General features: G+C 38.1%; 2 protein-coding genes across 5 annotated transcripts; both read right to left on the bottom strand.

Moving 5' to 3' along the window:
• Positions 1 to 3,696: 3,696 nt before the first annotated feature.
• Positions 3,697 to 4,761, bottom strand: LOC125497955 (uncharacterized). The gene has a single exon (XM_048645683.2). It carries the CDS (start codon positions 4,759 to 4,761, stop codon positions 3,697 to 3,699), a length of 1,065 nt encoding a protein of 354 aa, XP_048501640.2.
• Positions 4,762 to 15,216: 10,455 nt separating this feature from the next.
• Positions 15,217 to 21,393, bottom strand: LOC104892366 (pto-interacting protein 1). Of its 4 annotated transcripts, none has more exons than XM_010678281.4 (8): positions 21,239 to 21,393; positions 18,804 to 18,908; positions 18,053 to 18,303; positions 17,841 to 17,967; positions 17,128 to 17,401; positions 15,988 to 16,120; positions 15,792 to 15,878; positions 15,217 to 15,619 (listed from the first exon to the last, which is right to left on the bottom strand). In XM_010678281.4, exons 2-8 carry the CDS (start codon positions 18,886 to 18,888, stop codon positions 15,485 to 15,487), a joined length of 1,092 nt encoding a protein of 363 aa, XP_010676583.1. In that variant the 5' UTR covers positions 18,889 to 18,908; positions 21,239 to 21,393; the 3' UTR covers positions 15,217 to 15,484. The 4 variants fall into 4 exon arrangements, with proteins under 4 accessions (XP_010676583.1, XP_010676586.1, XP_048501081.1 ...); XM_010678284.4 differs by lacking the exon at positions 21,239 to 21,393 and adding an exon at positions 20,983 to 21,088; XM_048645124.2 differs by lacking the exon at positions 21,239 to 21,393 and adding an exon at positions 19,993 to 20,212.
• Between the last annotated feature and the right edge of the window lie 1,160 nt (positions 21,394 to 22,553).

Genomic DNA, 22,553 nt, shown 5'->3' with positions numbered 1-22,553 from the left:
GTCATCTTCTCGAGTGGCATAGCGGCCCACACTGCTTTAAAGGTGCATTTGCAATCTCATACTCGTGGTTGCTCTTAAAGACAGATTCATATTCCTCAATCTGATTTTCAAACAGCGCGCCACGCATTTTATTGCCCTACCATTTAAATCAGCGGTGTGGAAAGTAGTTAGCGTAGACACACAGTTAGGGATATGGTAATAAACACAGGGCAAGTACAATGTTAGAACTTATTGCTAGAGAAATTAAGAAAAGCAAAATTATCGACTGCTAGGTAGAGTGGTAGACATAAGGAAATAGAACATATACAAAGCTAACAACCTTCTCATCCTCAAAGAGGAGTTGTTGGTACCGAGTCTTTTTTTGAGGCGAAACCAATGTACGTGATTTTTCTTTTAGCTTGACTCTGACCTTGTATGCTTTTGTTGCGGGAGTTAACTTATCAAGGTAAGTTTTTTCGGGTTTCATGCTACAAACAAAGTTTTGCACAAATGTGTTAGAACGAATATTGTGGATTCTAAAGATACATACTAAGTTCATGCATTTTTATCGAGGTTTAAGGCAATATATAGTTCTAATTCAAGCTAAAGGAAGTCGTATCCTGGATAGATCGCAAGCAATGCCGTCTAGTTTAGAGACACACCTTGATGCATTGCACATAGTGACAATATAGAACAACTGAGTCTAGTTTTAGGTACCCTGACATGCTAGAAAATACATTGAAGAGTTAGCTGCCCAAGTATGTTAATTATGATTACAAGAATACGCAACTAAGTTTATTTCGCTTCACTACTTGACACTCAGTTACTATTTCGATTTTTTGGACAGTTCCTAGTGTATTGTGCTAGCAAAAGTTTAGATTCTTAGCGGATCATGACTATTCATTTTCGAGTAAACAATGATTTTCTTTTATTGTGGAAGGTAAATGAGGAAGATGTTTTTTTTGTAAAAAGGTTTTGCATGCTATACTTTTGTTAGAGTTAATTTATGCTTTTAGAGAAGCTAATCAGTGTGGGAAGATATAGTAGCTAATTTTAGCTCTTAGATATATTTTGGAAGAAGCTACAGAATCTAGTTAGTGGAGTTTTTGAAATGTTTTTTTTTTTTTGTAAAAGCATAGACAGATCTTATGTAGGTGGAACTAATTCTTAACAGCATTTGGAAGCAGTTTTTCTTGATAAAGATAGCCACACTGAAGAAAATTGTAACTATAAATGCTAATAATTGGAGAATATAAGATGGAAGCTTTAAATGCACAGGCTAAATAAGACAAAGAATGAATAAAAGCAGGAAAAGAGCATTCAATGTGGCTAGTATTATTGCTTGAAGTTAAGCCAAAGCCATTTGAAAGTAAACTTACCTTGAGTTGGTGGATGAAACTAAATTTGATCAGAAGGAGAGTGGTGGAACTGTGGGAGCTAATTAGCTTTATAGTGAGTTATTGTAGTTTGCTGCTTTTGTACGTGGGAAGTAGTGAGGTAGAGAAAAAGTAGAGCAATCATGTGAGGTGTAAAAGTGAATGATGTTTCAGTGTCCTTTTGGAAAGGATTTGGTTAATGTAGAGTGTGTAGGCAGCACTTTTTTTTTAAAAAAACTCTTTCTATCAGTCATACAAGGTTATGATGTGTCCTTTTCACTGGTGTGGTTTACAATTTCAGGAAGTTGTTGTACTTTAGTGTGTTAGAGAAGGCAACTTAATTAGAACGATAGTACAACATAATAATATTAATTATTCAAGCTGAATTGAGGACCACATTTTAGCTTTACATTTATATTTTAAATGGAGGAGATCTGGAACATGCTTGCGTACAGTGGTAAAAGTCTACAGCTTCCTCAGACTAAAGTGGACACTATTTAAGTTACTTTTAGAAAGCAAATGGTTGTTTAAAACTAACTAAGTTGGTGTGTTAATTTTAGCTACTGAAGGAAGAATTCCCTGGGTAGCGTTTAAAATTTAGTCCAGTTGGCTCTCAAATTTGTTTTAGCTACTTTGCATCTGCACACATATGACTTAGTGGCTTGTAGGCTTTAAGAAGTCTGAACATGTAGTTAGTTTTAAACTCTTTTGCCTTTTAAAGACAACATATTGAACATGTTGGTAGATAAAAAGCTCTTTGTCTTACTAAGTTAGCATATTATCCAGTTGTAAGTAGATTAAGAAGAATTAATTAGTATGCCATGTAGAATGGTCGTTTTAAAACACACACAGCAAAACAATTGAATAAGACACACCAATGGGGCAAGGAACCATTGCAAATAATTGAGTATAGATTAATCATGGATAACGCGAACTAAAGGGAGAAGTTTAGGTGCAAGAAGCTCACTATTAGCATCCATTTATACTATCGATTAACTGGCCTGCTGCAGCGTAGCTCCGAGCATGGTATGCGTCAATTTTTGCGAAAAAATCCTGTAACACACAGAAGACGCTGAAATAAATTAGATTTAACACATGCATTTTCATATAGACAAATGCTTGAAAGGAGATGAGCACAGCAAACTGACATACTTGGTTTGAAGCAGTGCAACCAATAGAGTAAATGTCTGTATGTATTATGCCAAGCCTTGAGGCACAAGTACATCTTTGCATGTCTGATGGCGTAATTCAATGTAAGCATGTTTGTTAATATGAGTAAGTGCAAACGACCTGGAAATAAATTTAACATAGGAGATATCGAAATGCTAGTTATCTTACACCTGTGCTCGAGGGCACACCACGGCACATCTTATGGTTATCTGTATAGCAAGTGCAAAATAATTACAGGGGCGAGGGGGAGCAGTAGAAAAGGGGATATTAGGAAAGCTTGTAGGAACGTCTTAGATGCAATGGAGTACATAATTAGCAGTATTACTTGTAATGAGCAGAGCACGCATGTAAAAACTGAAAAGTAATATGTGTTCATGGTGCATCTGGACATAGTTGACTCTTTTTCAATTGATGGCCTGCAAAAAAAAAATTAGCAGCAAATGTATATTTGCAATTGAAGTCTCTTTTTGAAGTTTAAAAGTTACAAATCTCAAAGTTGAATGGTAGTTTCTTATTTCAAAATACACCGAGCTACTGGATGTTCTAGCAGACAGTATTAAGTGCGTTTCAAGATACATCTAAGATTGGAAGGAAGTAGTGAAAGTGCACATGCACAAGCGTTGAAAGCTAGCGATGGTGAAGTTCATCTGGAGAGTGCGTCGACTCAAAATGGCAGTGAGTTTTGCACGCGCAAACTGTAATAGGTTGGTGAGAAACATAGCTGACCAGGATGAGAAACAGAGGAATCAGGTAATTTAGGCTCATGCTCTAGTAAACGCTATTAAATTTAAAAGTGAATATTAGTCACAGTAGTTACCTCAGGTGTTGAATTGTTACGTGCCTACCAAATGTCAGCTAAAATAGTAAGTCGGTAGAAATCACAGCGGGACCTACAAAGTGCACTGCAACATAATTAGTGCACAAGCATCAATCTAATGCTTCGATCAAGCTGCTATAAAGAGAAGTCAAATAAGCGAGCTCACCTAATTAGTTTTGCAATGCAAGTTAGCCTGTACCTAGTTTTTTCATAGGATCATACTCGTATTAAGTTTAGACGTAAAGCACCCTGCAATACAGGCCATAGCCAAGCATTAGTAAAAGTGTTGTGAAACATACAAAGGCCAGATTATTTAAATGCAGCAAAGTGGCACTGACCATTAGCGAGATACCATTATATAATGCCCGCTTTTGCTAACACCTTAAAAGAGATAACATTCTTAACACTGTGAGGTTGCTCCTGTGTAGATGAGCTGGACAGGACTTTTACTTTACTGGATTTACGTGCATGAGACAAGCCTACATACAGCTGCCCGTGCGAAAAACAAGGTCGATGTAGGTACAAGCCGACCTGATTCAGGGTCTGTCCCCGTGACTTATTAACAGTCATTGCAAAACTAAGCTTAATGGGAAATTGTTTCCTTTGGAACTGGAAAGGGTAGTTGGCTGAAATAGATGGCCTGAGATTGATGCGGGGCAGAAACACAGTATCTCCTTTGTGGTGACCAGTAATGATGACGCATTCAATGATGTTAGGCAAAAAGCGTTTACAAACCAGCCGTGTACCATTGCATAGGCCAGCAGCAGGAGCAAGGTTACGGAGCAGAATAACTGGGTTGTTTTCTTTCAAGACTAATTCATGCGGGCTCATACCGCCTGGACAAAGGGTATTCAAGAATTCTGATGGATACATGTTGCAGGAATCATCAAGGATCATATCGAAACTCTTGTAGATAACTGCCTCTCCAGGGAATCTCGCAATTAAATCATTGTTTAGCCCATCAACATCTTCATTCATAGGTGTTAAAATTGCTCGATCTGTAAAGAAATCGTTAGAAAACGGGCCTACACTGATCTCTGGGAAAACGTTTTCCACAAGATCATTTACAGAATTGCCATTTGGATCAGTAGCCAATACAATCTGTGGTGGTACTTCAACGAACTCCACTTCAGCAGTTTGCAGGCACCCATTGCCAAGATTAAGTAAGAAGTCAGAGAATTGTTGGTCTTCTCGAGCGCGCATATTTTCAGTAAGGCTGTAGCGCGTAAATGTGGGCCACAGGGTAGATGACACGAGGCTAGCTTCTACAGCTTCATTCTGAGTTCTGTGCGGCACAACTGGTAAAACTTGGCGGAAATCACCGCCAAAGACAACAACTTTGCCTCCAAATACAACATCGGGGTCGCATAAGTCTCGCAACAGTAGGTCCAGCGATTCTATGTTTTCCTTCCGAGCCATTGAAGACTCATCCCAAATAATCAAGCCAGCTTCTTTTAAAAGTGTGCGAGCCCGCTTTGCTTAGACACGTTGCACGCCTTTGAGACAGTGTGATCAAGAGGTATTTTAAATCGAGAATGAGCAGTTCGACCAGTGACTATGTTTGCTGCAGCAATGCCCGATGTTGCTACAGGTAGAACAATTTTATTCATCAAGCGCACCTCTGCATAGAGTGCTTGATACAAGTACGTTTTCCCTGTTCCTCCTGGACCATCTACAAAGAAGGCGGCAGGTTTTCCTGTTTGAACGTGATTGATAATATATCAAATGCTTCTTGTTGTTTGCAGTTCAAATGTGCGCGCGCTTCTCTGTACTCATCTGGTATTGGTGCATCAAGTGCATCAATAATATCCTTAGTTCTTCTGATTTCATCGCTCTCAATTCTGCAAATCATGAAGATCAAATTCTTCTAAAGTTTTCCCCATATCCTCAAGGAGGCGTTCAATTGCTTTTATAGTGAGCTGTGCAACCTTTGCTTTTTCTTTAGGAAACTTGCGTGCAAAGTCTTCAGAAAGGTTTTCATAGAACTGGTCCCACAAGGCTCGAGGGTTGGTAGGCTTACAAAAGATTAAGATTGTCATGAACAAACGCCGCAATGCGCTAGGCATTTCAACACCAGATGCTTCTTCCATGCATTTTACAATGGAATCATCTTCTTCAAGCAGCCCTAATTTCAATGCTGCTTCTTGGAACGTTGCACATAAGTAGCCATTGACAGTTCGCAGATTATCAAATGATGTAGGTCCACGTACATGAGCAAGAAGAAGGCGTAGGAAGTACCGCTCACCCTCTGATGGAACAACAAATATCAAACGGCCAACAACAAATCTTTTGTGCACTCTCTTACTCCATGTCTTTGTAGAAGCAGTCCACACATAATGTTCTGGGAATTCTGAGTATAGAAATTGTGATGCACCATCTGTAGTTGCATTCATTTTGAAAAACTCAGTGAGCGAGGTCCGAGATCTTACATCATTTGCCACAATACGAGCAAGCTGTTCAGCAGGCTTGAACTGGATTGTTTGTGCATTTGGCAAATGGACTTGAAGAGGAAGCACAGGAGGATACATTTCAAATAGGTCAAATGAAAAAATTCGCCATGCAGCTTCACATGGCGAAACCCACCGGCCAGTTTGAAATTGTGTAATTTCATCAACTGGTTTTGGATCTTTCTGTTTAGACACAGCGAATGATATTTTGTCGTGGCCTTTATAAACATACTTGTATATGTACTTCACTGCTTGGATTGTTGAACAAACTTCGACATTTAAATGACAATTGAAGAGGGCAGAGAGGTACGGATTATATGGTATAACCCATCTATTATCCATGGCAAACTTGCGAATGATAGGCTTTTGACCATCATTTCTCCGTTTGTAAAGGGGGAAACCGTTTTCATGTGTACTTGTTTCTTCTTGAAATGTCTTTGGATACCCATACTTGCATGTTCCTGGGCTACTCTTGTGTTTCATACAAGGGCATTCAGGGTTAGCTTTCCCACATGGTCCATGCATCATGTGGCTTAAAACAATTCTTCGCAAGTGGGGATTGCTCTCATCAGGAATTTCAGCACTTATAAACTTGTCAAATGCATTAGATTCTTTGATTTTGTAAGATGGTTTCATGATTAGCAACATATGCGCATGCGGCAAACCGCGTTTTTGAAATTCTACAACATACGTATACGCTGCAACCTCACCCAATGCACTTTCTTCTACAACTTTTTTTTTCAATTGAAGCAATTTTGCACGGAAAACATGGGCGACTATATCTGGTCGATGCTGAGCCAGCTCACCTGGAGCAAGGTGTTCCTTGATTTCAGGCCAGTTTGGATTACACGTCATGGTAATAAAAAGGTCAGGCTTACCATAGCGTTGCACCAGGCTCAGTGCATTTAAGTAACGGCGCTTCATGTCACGGGGTCCACCAAGAAAGCTAGGCGGAAGGATAACCCTATGGCCCACATTTGTAGACCTGGCAAAGTTGGTCCCGATCCGAAAATCCGGTCCGAAATATCCGATCCGTGGTCCGATCCGGGTCCGAACGAGACGGTCCGAACCTTGATCCGAATCCGAAACGGTCCTGATCCGGTCCGAATCCCGATCCGAAATAATCTTGATCCGAAACTCATCCGAAATCCGAATGATCCGATATAATCTTACCCGATCCGAAACCGATCCGACCCGAAGGTAAACCGATTCGAAATTATTGGTTTCGATTAGGCTTTGATCCGAAATACCCGAAACTTACCCTTTTTTTATATAAAAAAAATATCATTGGCATAAGTATTCCATTCATTCCACCATAGTCCGATTCCGATCCGAAATAATAGTCCGAACGATGACCCAATCCGAAACGAACCGATCCGGTCCGTTCCCGGTCCGAATGTAACTTGATCCGAAAACGGTCCGATCTGAATTGGTCCGGTCCGATTCCGATCCGAAATAATAGGCCGAACGATGACCCAATCCGAAACGGTCCGATCCGGTCCGATCCCAGTCCAAATGTAACTTGATCCGAAAACGGTCCGATCTGAATTGGTCCGGTCCGAATCCGATCCGATTGGTCCATTGCCAGGTCTACACATTTGCTCCACTCTTCTCGCCCCCTTCAAAGCAATCCAAGATGCCTTGATACAACTCTGCCCGGATTGTTGCCTGATTTTGCCTAAAGAAATCTAAACGCGTGTTTTCAAGCTTCACGTACATATCAACAATGAATTGTTGAAACAGACGGCACGCTCGCAAAATGTAGCTCCTAGGTCGCATTTGCAGGACATATGCATAGTATGCCCTGCACGAAATTTGAGTTCTAGCTGTTTTCAACTGTGCCGCAACTACAAAAAGGAAAATGACATCGAATGTTGACCTTAGTAGGTAGTCGTGTAAAAAGTAGAATTAAATGAGAGCGAAGAAATCAGGCTAACCAGAAGCCTCAGCGGATAAGAAGGTATGCACATCCCCGCCTAATGCAGTGGCCATTTTCTGCTGAGCAAGGGCACGTTGCTTACGACCACCGTTGCTCGTTTTTTTAAGACCGTGGTGCCAACCACAATCACCGTAGGGCCGTAGGAGAGGATACTGTAATGGATCGTAACACCCATAGTAGTGCATGATCCTATGCTCGCGTTCAGCCTTGCCGTGTACAATAATATGAGGCCCACCAGTCGAACTGGTTGCAGAATCCTCAGCCCATATTACGGCAACCTCTTCAGCAGTTGGAGCATTGTAAACACGCTGGTCAAGCACTGGGTCTTTGTTTAAGCGTATTTCTGTATCCTCAACAACATCAAGCTCACGGAGAGATCTAAAAAATTTTGCATAGGGGTTGTGTTGCATGATTTTCATCATAATAGCTATCACATCAGGCCTCAATTCAGGAAACAAATTCAAACGGTTTTCTGATTCATGTTGAGCATCATAGAAATAGAGTTGTAAGTATTGTGGGTTATGGTCCGTAGGCAATAAGTTAGGTATGAAGTGGTAGATTTGGCCATGCAACTTGAACACGTAAATGCCTTTTTGAGTACATGAATCAAAATTACCACCAAGAGAGCTGAAAGCAAATAGATTATTATAAAGGCGTGAATATGTTCTGAAGTGCACAGCATAATCATCTTGTGAAGTGAAGAGCCTAATGAGTTCTGATGGGAACGAATTGGATGCAATTTCAACTTCACCATCAGAACAACAAAATCCAGGAGGTTTAAAAACTAATCTAACTGCAGAACATTTAGGACAACAGTCTACTGGAGGCAAAGTTAGTGCTGCTGTTGGCATATCCTGGCCAACGCTAATAGCAGCTCCAACTGGTTCACCCGGAAATAATTATTAGTTACTTATCCACAAATGTATATTAAATAGAACCTTGAAATAAAGAAGGTGAGTAGTATTGATTTTTACTTTCTTTTGTTTTTTTTTGTCGTTTAGCCCTAGGTTGTTTGGGTGGTGGCACAGGTTCAGATGTGGTGGCTAACATGCGAGCACTGCTATACTGCCTAGTATCAATGGATGAGCTGAGCAAACCCTCGGGTCTGCCCTCGCTCCCGTTTTCTTGTAACATGCGCATGCGCTTACTAATATAAGGACCACGAACCTTCGGATGATCTGTCAAAATGGTTTTATTAAATATACAAACAAACATCCAAGAATTGATAGATAGATTGTGTAACAAAGAACAGGTGTTTGTGTTAGAGAATGCGCATTAGACAGAACAGGAACTTGTTCTAGAATAGCTAGGGTGGCTCAGCCTAGGCTGACTAATCTAGTGCGACTTTAGAACTGCAGGGAATGTATAACTCTAATTTAAGCGCCCTCGTTGCCCGTAGAAGATAGCTTAAATGGATAGCAGCACAAGGCACAGTAATATCCATTAGCCACCCAACCACTTGTCACATTCACAGATTTCATACATGGCTAACCATTCAAAACATAATCTTTAAAAGAGAGTCTTGTAGGAATACCCATAGTAATAGCTGTTAGAGGTGGCTACAGCAAATTGGATATGGTATTGAAAAGTTGCAGCATCTTCAAAACAGCAGCAAGTATTCCTGCATCTGTGAAATATCATAGAGAATTCGCGTCATTTTAAAACCATAAACATGAAAATGGAAATGTAGAATATAAATAAACAGTACGGGTTCCATTTTTGCAAAGCCACCAATTGTAACCTGGCTTAATCATGTACACAAACACACCAGTCAAAATAGCCAAATCCTAAATAGAAGCGCAGTTTTTTGAGTACAGGCAAAAAGCATTTACATATGTATATTTGCACATTTAGTTTTGCAAGTTCAAACTATATTGAGTGCATCTCCCTTGAATATTGAACCGTTTAAAGACAATCACATTGAAAAGATGCCTGCAAAACGACTTCAATTTTGCAAAGTATAAGCTAAGCTTCCTTAGAAACCACTATCTTTTCAGCCAAGAGGCAAAAAGCTTTGCTCTGTGATGCAGTTAGCACATTTGGATTTTCTAGTGTTAGGAGCAGTGAGCTGTAGCACATAATGAGACATCAAGTTCAATAGAAGTCAAATAGAGGCTAAACAGTGAAGTAAACAAACTGAGTAGTATGCAGATTACTGGCACTGAAAAGAGAAGAAACAATGTAGTAAACAACAAAAGATATAGCCAATATTTCATTAAGCACATAAAAGCGTGCAAAATCCATTACACCCCATGTAAGCTACGAGAGCAACCGTACATATTTCAAGATAGTACACACCCTTATTAGAAGAACTATGGCTAGTGTAGGTAGAAGAACCTATTAATCTAAACACCTTTCAAAGCATGCAGCAAAAAACATGAACTGCTTTGCTAGATACAAAAGAGCAAGAACAGACACCTATTGCAACCTAATCCTAGCAACCTGACAGCTAAGCTACTCAGCATCCGCTTCGCTTGGCCCGCTTAAACACAGTTTCAAGCTCAGAAGGAATTGACAAAAGAGGAACTGCAGAGTCTTTGCTAGAACTCGCCACACTTCCGAACGATGGCCTGGCTCTACGCTTCTTAGGTGGGAAAGGAGGCGATACCATTGTAGGTATTTGGAACTGTTTCCCACGCGGAGTCAAGCAATCCTGAGCCACAACCAGAGGGCTAGGTTGTATAGGTTCTTGAATGCTAAGCACACGCTCCTTAGTGGTTAGGTAGCTTTCTCTTTCAAGAGCGCAAAGAATAGCCGCAAAGTCTGCAGCTTTGTAATTAGCGTCAATAATGGTAAAGTTATATTTGTGCATCAAGAAAGTGATTGCCTTCTTTGCGGCACTTTGTTTAGCGGCATCCAATGAAGCACAAGCATCACCAAAGATACATGCCATCCATGTATATTGTGAGGACATGTAATTGTCAGCCAGGAAGTGTGATTAGAACCATTGAAGCATATGTTTTCTAATGGGTTACCAAAGCCTGTGTGTGCTTAACCACCATAGCAAGATACTCATGTAGTCAAGTGTGACGTGGTTAACAGAACGGGAAACATCTAGGTTTTCAACTTCAGAAGGCATCCCTGATGGAAGCCCTCTCCCAACGCCTTCTAGTTCTACTCTCTTAAGCCTATAGAGGTGACCACATCTATCAAACATGCGTTTCTTTCCAGCTGTAAAGTCCTCAACATGAATACCGAATTTCCTAATGAGTCACAAACAGCTTGTTCAGCAGCTTTGTCACATGATTCATCTAAGCTCGCAGCTCCCACCAGAACACACGTAAGTAATTGGACCACCTGTCCTCACAGCTACGCAGCATTATGCTTAGCTAAGTCGAGAACACCATAGGCAGGACTTGGAAGCTCAGGCACTCAGTAATCTGCCTTAGGAGAGGCTGGAATGGAATGCGCATTGAGCTAAGCGACATACTTTAAACCTGTCAAAACAAGGAAAAGAATTTACGACTAACAATGTGCATAGAAAATAGCCATACCCTATAAGGAATGGCGTTACATCCTAGACCCTTTGCGTATACGGATATAAGCACATGTTTATGGAAGAGTTTTCATGCTAAGATTCTGTATGGCGGACATGTCTCTATCACTAAACACATCGACACATCGTTAGAGTAAATCTGAGTGTCCTCTTAGCAAGCAGAATCTAGCATTTTCTCTTGATTAGCAAGCACAAGTACTGGTCATAAGCTCTTCAAGTCTACCATGATAAATGAAACCAGTGCATATGAAGGCTACTGGTCACAGGCACCATATCAACACATACAAGTACTGATCACAGGCACCATATCAACACATACACTTCACAAGGAGAGGCCTAACAGGAGACAGTTAGCAAATAACCAAACCTTGTTTGCAAGAAAACAATAGTGCATACGCAGTGAAACAATTACCAGACCTGCTTGACAATTTGTCCACCAGTGGTATGTGTGAATATAAGGAAACCTACAATCACAATCAAACCAGCAAGATTACAATGTGGAAAGCCAAGAGTCTACTACAACGGGGAAAAGAAACAAGCATACTATAGAACTGATCAAAAGCGGCCTACAATTACAATCAAACCAGCAAGATTACAATGTGGGAAACCAAGAGGTTACTACAACGGGGAAAAAAAACCAAGCATACTATAGAACTGATCAGAAGTATGATCCTAACCTTTTAAAAAGCTAATTAATTTAGTTCTACAACGTAAAAAGAACTAAACTTGCATCTGAAAAGCTGTTACGAAACGTAAATAATTTAGATCTATAACCTAAATTCTCTGGAGAAAAGAGCACCCTCAAATTTACTACAATACAAACAAAATCCTAACCTTTGTTTTCCTTTTTAAAAATGGTGAATTTTTTTTCAAACAGTTTGTAGAAGTTGAATATTACCAAGTGTGATCCCACCAACAAACATTTTTAAAAATTGAATATTAGTAAGTATGATCCCACTAACAAACATTTATTTGTGTGTTTGATTCGTGTAGCCTTTTAAAGGAACTAATAAAGTTTGATACTTTGCAAATACATTAGATCTGACTGTGTTATTTGTATGCTTTATGAGAGAATGATAGCTGATTAGAAGTAATTACAATGCTGAAGAGAAGCCAAGACAATAACCGACCACTTTAAAATGGAATTTCAAGTTCGGGGGGGGGGGGAAAGCAGAGAAACTTGCATTAAAGAGGCTGCTATGAAACCTGTAGAATTCAATTCCTCAAGGTAATTGTTCTGAACAAAAGCACACCCTACAAACAGCAACTACAATACAAACCAAAATTCCACTTTAATTTCTTCTTTAAAATGATACAAATCAAAGAACACAGCGTATAGAATTTTAATATTAGAAAGTTTCATCCAAGCAACCCACATTTACTCATGTGCTTGCTAAAATGATACAAATCAAAAAACACAGCTTATAGAAGTTTAATATTAGTAAGTTTGATCCAAGCAACCCACATTTACTTATGTACTTGATTCTTGTAAGTTTTAAAGCAAACTAATAAAGGTTGGGAGTTTGCAAACACATCAGATCTTTTGTCCAAGAATATCCAACATCCAATAATTCATTTCTGCCAAGTTCTATTTGTTTGTGTGCTTGATGATCAGATGATACATGATTAAAAGCAATTATAGTGCTTAACCACGGAATGTTGCCAGTAAATAGAGAAGCCAGATTGATAACCTACCACTTTCAGTTAGAATTTCAAGTTGTGGGGAAGAAGGCAAAGACCAAGAGGCAGTTTGATCTTTAAAAAAGTATTTATAGTAGAGAAATATGTAGCAAAGAAGATTAAACCCTAGGCTGAGAAGAGCAAAATTTGAGCCATGACAATATATTGAATAAAATATAGAAATTATTGTACTGTGAACTTCTCGTCTGGTATGGCCTCACCCTCAAAACAAGGAACTAACCCTTTCTCCTAGTTGGAAGCTAGTTAGAACACAAGTAAAGAAACTATATAGTTGAAAAGTAATCCTTCTGTGCCACCTCCCCAACCCAATAGAAAATCATGATTATAAAGCAATATAAAGTGCGATTCCCTTAATTCTTTCATGCTAATAATCTGTTTAAATGTTAATTTAATAAAATGGATTATTAAATGGAAGGATACAATTAACTCAAGCTCAGGAATTCAAAGCAGACTTCCCACCCAAACCCCAATCATAGGAATTCAACCAGCAATTTAAAATTCAAGAATTCAAACCAATCTTTCCACTCAAACCAAAACCATCCAAACCAAAACCAGTAGGAAAAATTGAAATCAAACGACCAACCTCCAAATCCGAGAGTTGAGCCACATCCGAAATCCATTAGTAAGCATCAATTGAGACGGAACTCGCACTGGACTCAAGCTTGAGCCTTTGAGTTCGATGCGACGCAATTTCGGTGTGATTTGCATCTTGAATTCCTGAATTCCAATTCAATTGATTAAGTTTGTCAATTTGTTGATTTGTTGATGATTGTGATGTTGATTTGTTGATGTGGATTGAATTCCTCAAACTAATTTCTAATGATGACTGCATGCTTGATTTGTTGATGTGGATTGAATTCCTCACCGCTAATTTCTAATGATGACTGCATGCTGATGATTGAATACCTAATCGCTAATTTCTAAAATCAGCTCTAATTTCCAAAATAACTATTTGCAAATCAGGTTAATTGATGACGATGATGATTGATGATATTTTTTTAGAGCAACTGAGATTACTGAAACTGGAAATTAGAAATTAGAAATTAGAAGTGGACTGAAATTTGAGTATAACTGAGGAGCTGCGAGATTGAGAAGGAGAAGGGAGCAGCACGTGAATGAAGCGTGCAGTGAAATGGGAGTGAGAACATGTGAGCAGCACATGTTTTTGAAATGAATAGTAAATTTCAACCTTTTGTCACCCAACACTATGAAAGGATTTGGGAACTCCTACTTTTAAAAGGTGTAAGATTAATGGTGATTTCATTTTCTTGGTACTACTGAGAGTCAATTTTTTGTATAATATTCTTTTCGATCATCGGCGTACTATTTAGCACAAATGTGTCGATAATGCTATGGAGATCAAATAGTTGAGTATGTATTTTTTACCACTTACTGGCGATAGCTGTTATAATCGAGAGCCACCTTTTTTTGCAAAGAGAGAAAGCCACCATTATTTTAGTTTTCAACTGCTTTCGAAAACTTGATTTCAAATGCCAATTTAATACTTCCTCCGTTATCTTTACTCGGCGAAGTTTTGACTAAATCTTTACCATTAAAAACTAAAAAGAAAAGATGAAAATTGTATCGTTACTAAAAATTGTATGACATAGAAGGATCAAGTTAGTCACACAAGCTCATTAGGTATCTCAAGCTCATTAGGTATCTTTAGTTATGCAAGCTTAATAGTTCAATACGAATAGTAGGGTTCGGAGACACATTACGGGTTTTGGGGGAGTTTAAGTGAAAATTGTAAACAAAATGGAATAATTTTGCATGCCCGTAGGGTTTTTTCATCTTATTTTTTATAAGTCTCGCTTTGTTAGAATTATTTGTGTATTTCCTAATAGATTGATAATTGTATTAGGAAGATGAATGATTAGTTTTTGAAAGTCTAGTTGTATTAGAACTTGTTAGATACTCAATTCTACCAGGAGTAGTAGGAATGTAGGACTATACAAAAAGAGATTGGGATCATAATTTTGTATGCTCATCATATATAAGTAGAGATTACAAAGGCTCATATTAGATTTCTGAGTTCTTAAAAGAGATGTAATTCACTGAGTATGAGTTTAAGGTTAAGGTTTTGTTATTATATATAGAAGGATTACTAAGACGGTGGGTGATTTTCCTCGACTTGTTAAGGGAGAAGTTTTCCACACGTTAAATTATATTCGTCATTCAAATTTGTTAATAATGTTATAATGCTACTAAGCTTCTACATCAGTCCTAGTGTCCTACCAGGTACTTCCTCAATTCATAGGAGCATAACATACAATGAATACATCATACAGTACAGTAAAAAACATTTGTTTCAATAGAAGGGTATGAGCTGATTTAATGCAACAACTTCCAGACTCGTAATAAACCAATAAACCAATGATCACACTATGAACAAACCACAATTACAGCTTAACCAACCAAAAGAAATCACTGCACAAGCTTAAAATTTATCCATCTTCTAGAGAAGTATCTTCTCTGTATACCTTGCATTACCAGAAAAAACAATAAGCACATATTGAGCCAAAAAAAAATGATGACAAAGACAAAATATCGAATAGTTCATGAGCTTGGAACATCTTTGTTGGCAGCAGGTCGTGCAGCATTCAACAGGGGTTGAAGAGCCTTGACAACAATGCTCATGTTGGGCCGGAAATCAGCTTCATACTGTACACACAATGCAGCAACTGCAGCCATCTGTATAATGGTCCGATGTATTAGCATATATTCTAGTATCAATTCGTAGTCAACAGTATCAGCTTTCAGGTGTAACAAAGCATCTCATTCATCAGCTGGTATATTGGGGGCGTAAAAGGAAAGACGAAGGTATTAAGAGGGAAAAGAAATTTAGGCATATAAAATTCTATACCTTTGCAACAGCCTTGGGAGGGTACTCCGCATTGAGTCTTGGATCAACACACTGCTTCACTTTGTCTTCACTGAGTTTAGGTGTAGCCTGACAAATTATATTTTTATGTCATAAGCACCAAGCCATAGATAAAAATCTTAATCCTTTGTGTTACAGAAATCTATAAAATCAGAGAGCAGAGCTAAATGGCAAGTACCCATGTCACAAGACTTTGCTGTCCACGAGGTAAGGTATGATCAACAGGTTTACGACCCGTGAGAAGCTCAAGCAAGACAACACCAAAACTATATACGTCGCTCTTGGCATTAAGCTGCCCAGTCATTGCATACCTATTGACAAACAATGATCACATTAACAATAATATTAGTTCAAGAGTGAATCTTCACTCTGGTTAGTGGAGGTTACATCAATTTTATTACTCTCCTCCACTCAATAGACTGTTGCATACGATATCAGAGAGTTCAACTGGGAAAATAAAAGCTATCACCAACCCATGATTCGTCTCATGCCACATTCCCCTCATGGCCTCATTTCATGGGATTCTTCTGTCTCACTGAATGTTCTATTAAAGTGTTTTTTTTCCCTACTCACACATAGTAATTTATTAGGAATTAAGATAAACTTGATGTAATATCTTGTATAATGTATCTAGTATCTACTTATCAATATACCACCACTCTTTAAGGAAGAGGAAAAAGCTACTGTATTTGGTGCAACAGGAACAGTCCAGAGCATTGAGTCACAAGTCTCTATAAAGCATAAGATGTACACTTCCCTCAGATAATAAAAATAATAAAGTCATATGAAGGCCAAACAACCATAATATATCCTAGGATGTGAAAGGATTTCAAGGGACTCAAAGAGAAAATCAATATCCTGCTCGTAATGCATGAGGAAGGGAGAAGAAAACCCACAAAAAGAAAAAGGGAAAGGAAGGACTGTCATTGTTATGATTTCTGAGAGGTCTCAAGGCCCAAGGTAAGACCTCTCCCGTGGTGTCTGCGTGAGACTCTAAGTCCGTTGTCCTTGTTATTTGGCCCTTCAGGGTATCAAGGGGATTCTGTCTCAAAACTACCAGAGTATATGCCAGTGCTGCAACCATCCTTGTCATCCACACTCTAGTATATTAGTCTAATTTTAGACTTTCAGTAGCCATCCAAATCCAATCCAGGTTACTATTCCCTAGTCAGCCCAAATCTGTACTTGTTTGCTGAAAGATGTTAATTAATCAAAACATTTAAAGGCCAATGTTGACTATATATATCCCCAACATACTATGAACAAAACAACTCTAAAAGGGAAAACGATAATAATAATAATAAAAAGATGTCCTTACTCTGGTGCATGATAGCCAAAAGTTCCAAGAACTCTAGTAGAATGAAGTCGTGCTGCCATATCAGGAGCTTGATTTGACAGATCAAAATCACCAATCTTAGCAACATCATCATCAAAAAGCAGTATATTACTAGACTTGATATCACGATGAAAAATGGTGGGAGACGCCTTCTCATGCAAAAACTCAAGCCCCCTCGCAGCACTTACGGCAATTTTAACACGTTGTGCCCAAGACAAAGCAGGCCCAGGCTGCGCTCCTTTCACACCCTTCCTCCCTAACAAGATGTAACAAGAGTGCATAAATAATGACGAAAAATTTATTACTTCTGAGACAAAAAGCGAAGACTATGGTTATACAAGGCCTCCATGAGACCAATGTCCACTTTGGTTTGCTTGACCACTAAGAAAAAATCTATAAGATAAACTCAGAAACTGTAAATTCAAACTCCCAAAGTTTGTCAGTTAACAGTGCATATTTCTAGCAGCGTTGATATATCAAACCAGTTAACTATAGATGGACCATGTGCCCACGTATCACCAAAAAACAGTGACCATAGGCATTACTGTTAATATAATTCAGAAGTCATAAACCCAAAGCTACAATATAGCCAATATTTCACACAAAGCAAACTAGCAATCAATCTATACTAAGGGAAGTATTAACAAGAGAAAAGAAAGGCATCCCGCCACCACACAGCAGAGATCCCAGCTTACCATGAAGGATGTCATGCAGAGATCCATTTGACGCAAACTCATAGGCAAGAATACGCAGGTTGCCATCAACACAATAACCAAGCAGTTCGACAAAATTTTCATGATTTAGCCTTGACACCATGGAAACCTGCAAATAGAACGGTCAGACTGGGCGTTATGAAGGTAGGTACTTTATATAGCAGGTCACATTTATTCAAATTATAATTCCTAACCTGAGATAAAAACTCATCATCTGGTTGTTTGCTGGCATCCAGCTTTTTTATTGCTGCTGCACGCCCATTTTTAAGAACCCCGTAGTACACTCTACCATATGAGCCCTCACCTATTAGAGCATTAGACCCATAATTCTCTGTAACTTCCCTTAGTTCATCCACAGAAATTTCAGGGACAGATATTGGCTGGACTTTTACTGGTGGTTTCCTAGGTGGTGCATTTTCGATTATCTGATACATTCCATCTCTCCCTACAAAATAGAGGTCAAATTCATACAAGCAGAACTTAGAAACAACTAGGTAGCAGCATTATGAGAGAGAAAAAGAAAAAAAAACATATAAGGGATGTCCAAGAACAACTCACCAATCAGATTTTCCTTCACACAAAATTACATATGTGATTTTTTTTTAGAGAAAAATAAACTGCTTACAGATGTCTAGAGTTTCAGTTCTACTGTATATCATGCATCTCTTAGAAGTTTAGTAATGATCACAGACAAAAAGTGGTCCAGTGAGTAAAGACATGAGAATACCCACATGAACTTGTAGTGTTCTTTGATATTTTGGCAAGTTACACAATAGCGGGAGGATTTGGGAAGAGCCCTCATAGTGTTGCCTCTATATCATTAACAAAACAGGGAAGGGGGGATTTTACATACTTAACAAAGAATCTATTTCACTAGTTCCCATGTATAAGCACGAAAGCCATCATACTTTACAAATCAAAAACAGGCTGCATGCATTAAATTACCTCCTAAATTTCTGGGCATGTAACCACCTCCATTGTCTGCAGGTCTATGGGATGCACCTCCTCCAAAACAGCCAAAGCAGCTCATCTTCTCTCCCTTACACTAATCTGCCACAATTACGCATAGAAAACTTTGCCTCAGGAGAGAAGATCTAGTTTAAGGCTAAAAGGAAAGTCTCATTAACCACTAAATAAGTAAGGAAACAACAGTTCACTACAGTAATATCTCTGGTGACAAGGGAGTCTGGAAGGGGGTTTTTAACAGCTTATTACTATAGCAAGCAGCTTATACTTTAGCATAATTTCCATGTAGAAACTAGAATATTTGGGTAAATGATAGACCATTTGTCATGTGGTGGACACAACCATGACCATGAAAGAAAGAAAGGAGAAATATGTTGCCATCTGATGCTCTACAATTAAAAGAATCTGCTATATAATAGAGGAAAGGGGAAGGAGACACACCAAGAGGGAAAAAAATGTTTTCGGTTAAAACACCATCAAATCGAATCTCGATACTATCTCGAGGGGGGGGGGGGATTTCAACATCACTCCTCAGCCTCACTCTAATCTGCTTATTATCCACATACATGAAAATTCACAAGACTTATCAATCTCAATGGTAATAATGCCTGTTCAAGCTTGTAACTCTAAAGACACCTGGTCAGCCACTAAGTGCCAGCTCTTGTTATGGCAGTGGGTATAATGTAGAAGATTACACCAATTCAACAAAAGTGATGCGCACAAGTACAGCAGTGTGTATGAGAACAACTTCAATCTAACAACAAAGAAGTGCAACAGCTGTAGGAAGTATACTTTGTCAAGCACAAACTTGTCTAAATTAGCTGTCTGATGTTAAGCCCAGATTAACAAAGTAGCCCTCTACCCTCCACCTTATAACTATCAGATCCATCTTTTATTGGAACTCTTTCATAACAAATTTCCAAATTTCATTTGTTTCAAGGATAATTAGATATCATTACCCAAATAAGTGAGGATTGACCATGAAAAAATTTGAGAGCAATGTGATAAATCCAAGTCATTATTTCAACTTCAAAGCAAAAGTTCACACAGGATTATAGTCACAAGCAACAAAAGAAGAAATATAAACTAACATATTGATTACTATCCAAACTTCCTTATAAAGACCTTGTAAAAAATGTGAGTACATGTAATTAAACAAATGTCATACCAAGAGACCTACTTAAGGCAAAAGTCTCGCTATGAGGCACGAGCTTCAAAAGTTAACTGAGATCATATTTTATTACTCTGCTATTTTACTCCACTTCTGGTTCATTAACTTCATACTTCTTTAGCATATGCCAAGATATCAGCTGCACTTCCTTCTGGAGGCTAATGCTCTCACCTCCCTAGTCATGAGCAGTAGCTTCATGACTTTAAGCAACTAGATACTTCCTCGATGTCTAACAATCCAAGACAAGAGTCAAGGTCAATATCTAATGCATTATTTCTCCAGAAAACTCATCTTTCAAAAACCCAAAAACCTCATTCGACAAAACTAAAGGAAATAAAAATCTCAATTAAAAGCACAAGTTCTTTGCCAAATTCAGGATCACTCTCGTCAAGGACCTATAATTCAATTGGAATAGCACATCAAGCCTGGTCAACAAGCAACAAATTCTCGATATATCGTAGAGGTAAGGGGGGAGGATTGAAGTCCACTATGCTAAAATTCTTATAAACATCCACCAAGTCCACATAAAACTCCATAAACAACTTAATATTAAATCATCATAAGCAAAAATGATGTCACAGAAGACAAAAAAAAAACTAGTAAACTACAAGGAGATGCTGTATAATCAGGCATTCCTTGTATTGCCTCCCTTTCATTCCCTTCATGGAGATTATGTAATCGAAAACGACGACGACAAATGTTGATTCCTAACCTTCAGCATAAGTCATTATAATCACAATTTACAAATTATATTAACTAACAAAATTTCTGGTAAGGTGTAAACAAATACAGCAGAAATGCAATCTACAGAATTGTCAAAATTTCCTATTAATAGAAACCACCATAATTACAATTGCATTCTACCTAAAACGATTAAATTCAAATCTAATGAATGAGAAATATATAGCAAAAAAGGTAATCATAATTCATAAATGAAACATAAAACAAGAAAAATGTGAATCATAATTGAGAATTGAAAAAACAAACCTTAAGCACAAAAAATGAGAGAATTACAATAATTTTGAAATTAGACAGAAAAAATGAAGGCGAAAAGTTGTATAAACAGCCGGCCGAAGGATAAACGAAAGAAAGAACATAAGACGAATTCATCTCTATTAAATTTTTGATTTATTCGTTAAAAAAAAAAAATTGACTTTTCTTTTGTCTGCAAAATGATAATTTAATAATGGAATAAAGCAATAATCATGGAGTAAAATATGTGCAGAGGAGAGAGAAAACTCGCCGGAAAACGGAGGCGCAAGGGAAAGACCGCCTCCAGTCGCCGGAAAAGAGGGTGAGAATATGGAAAGAGGATGCGGTTGGTTGGAGAATAAATGTTGGTCAAAATCAAAATGTGTATGTGAAATTGTGAATGTGATGGCTTTATTTTATTATTTATTATTTATTATAAGCGTTACATTTACATTTTGTAATAATAATGTTCATAATTCTATTATTTCTATATGGTCATTGGTCAAGGTCAACTCCCCTCCTAAACGCCAAACGGACAGAGATTAAATAAATGTTGACTTGGTAGTTGGTCCTTATTGTTGTCCATGCTTGTTGCCTTGTTGGCTGTTGCTTACTTTATGAGGAAATGCCACGCCGCGCGTATTTCAATTCACTTACTTCCTCCGTTTCTTTTTACTCGCTACACTTCTCATTTCATGGACTCCTAGGCAATTTTTGGAGAAGAGAGATGTAGAGAGTAAATAGAAAAGGGATCCATGTGGGAGGAGAGAGATAGAGAGAGTTTATTGCCCAAAAAAAAAGTGTAGCAAATAATGTGAAACTTCCCATAATGGAAAGTGTAGCGAGTAAAAAGAAACGGAGGAAGTATTTACTTATATCCGATCATAGAGGTGATTATGGATTGGGTCGGACCGTGCCTAAAAAAACTTGTCCATTGATCAAGTGGGGTCAAAATTTGGGCACAATTTTTGTATTCAAAGCCCGTTATTTCGGACGAAAATCAGTGGGTTTTTCGAGCTAAAATCGGACCGGGTCAAAAAATAGACTAAAAAGTCATTTTTGGCTCCCCAAAGCAAAAAAATCAGGGCGAGTCCGATCGCGGGCTAAAAAATTTTGCTCAAACCCGCCCGAAAATCAAGTTATATTGTCAATTTGATTTTTTATGTGAGTTTTTCACGCATATATAAGAAGAGGAATTCATTCTTCTTCGTTTAATATTTAATTGAAATTGCAAATTTAATTCCATTGTTAACTTGTTCAAAATATATGGCAAGTAGGAAAAAGAAAAGATTATTTTTTATATATATGGCAATTTGAATTCATTAAGGGTATATCTGATATTTTGTAAGGGGACACCATCTTACTCTTCCTTCACTTATATAATAAAGATAATCTAGTTATTAGGTTCGAGAGATGCCGAGGGTTATTAATATTTTCATATTAAAAAATAATATTTAATGTTGCATAGTTTATTGGTTAGAATTTAACCCGAGGTGTCACGTGGTTATATTTGTTTTAAAAAAACAAGTTTCTATTTTTTTTCATGTATGCTGATGTCTGATTACTTAGAATAAAAACAACTAAAG

Source organism: Beta vulgaris, chromosome 5, assembly GCF_026745355.1.
Source record: "Beta vulgaris subsp. vulgaris cultivar EL10 chromosome 5, EL10.2, whole genome shotgun sequence".
Lineage (NCBI taxonomy): Eukaryota > Viridiplantae > Streptophyta > Magnoliopsida > Caryophyllales > Amaranthaceae > Beta > Beta vulgaris.
The sequence above is the reverse complement of the archived record's forward strand: the minus strand, read 5'-3'. Positions and strand labels throughout refer to the sequence as shown.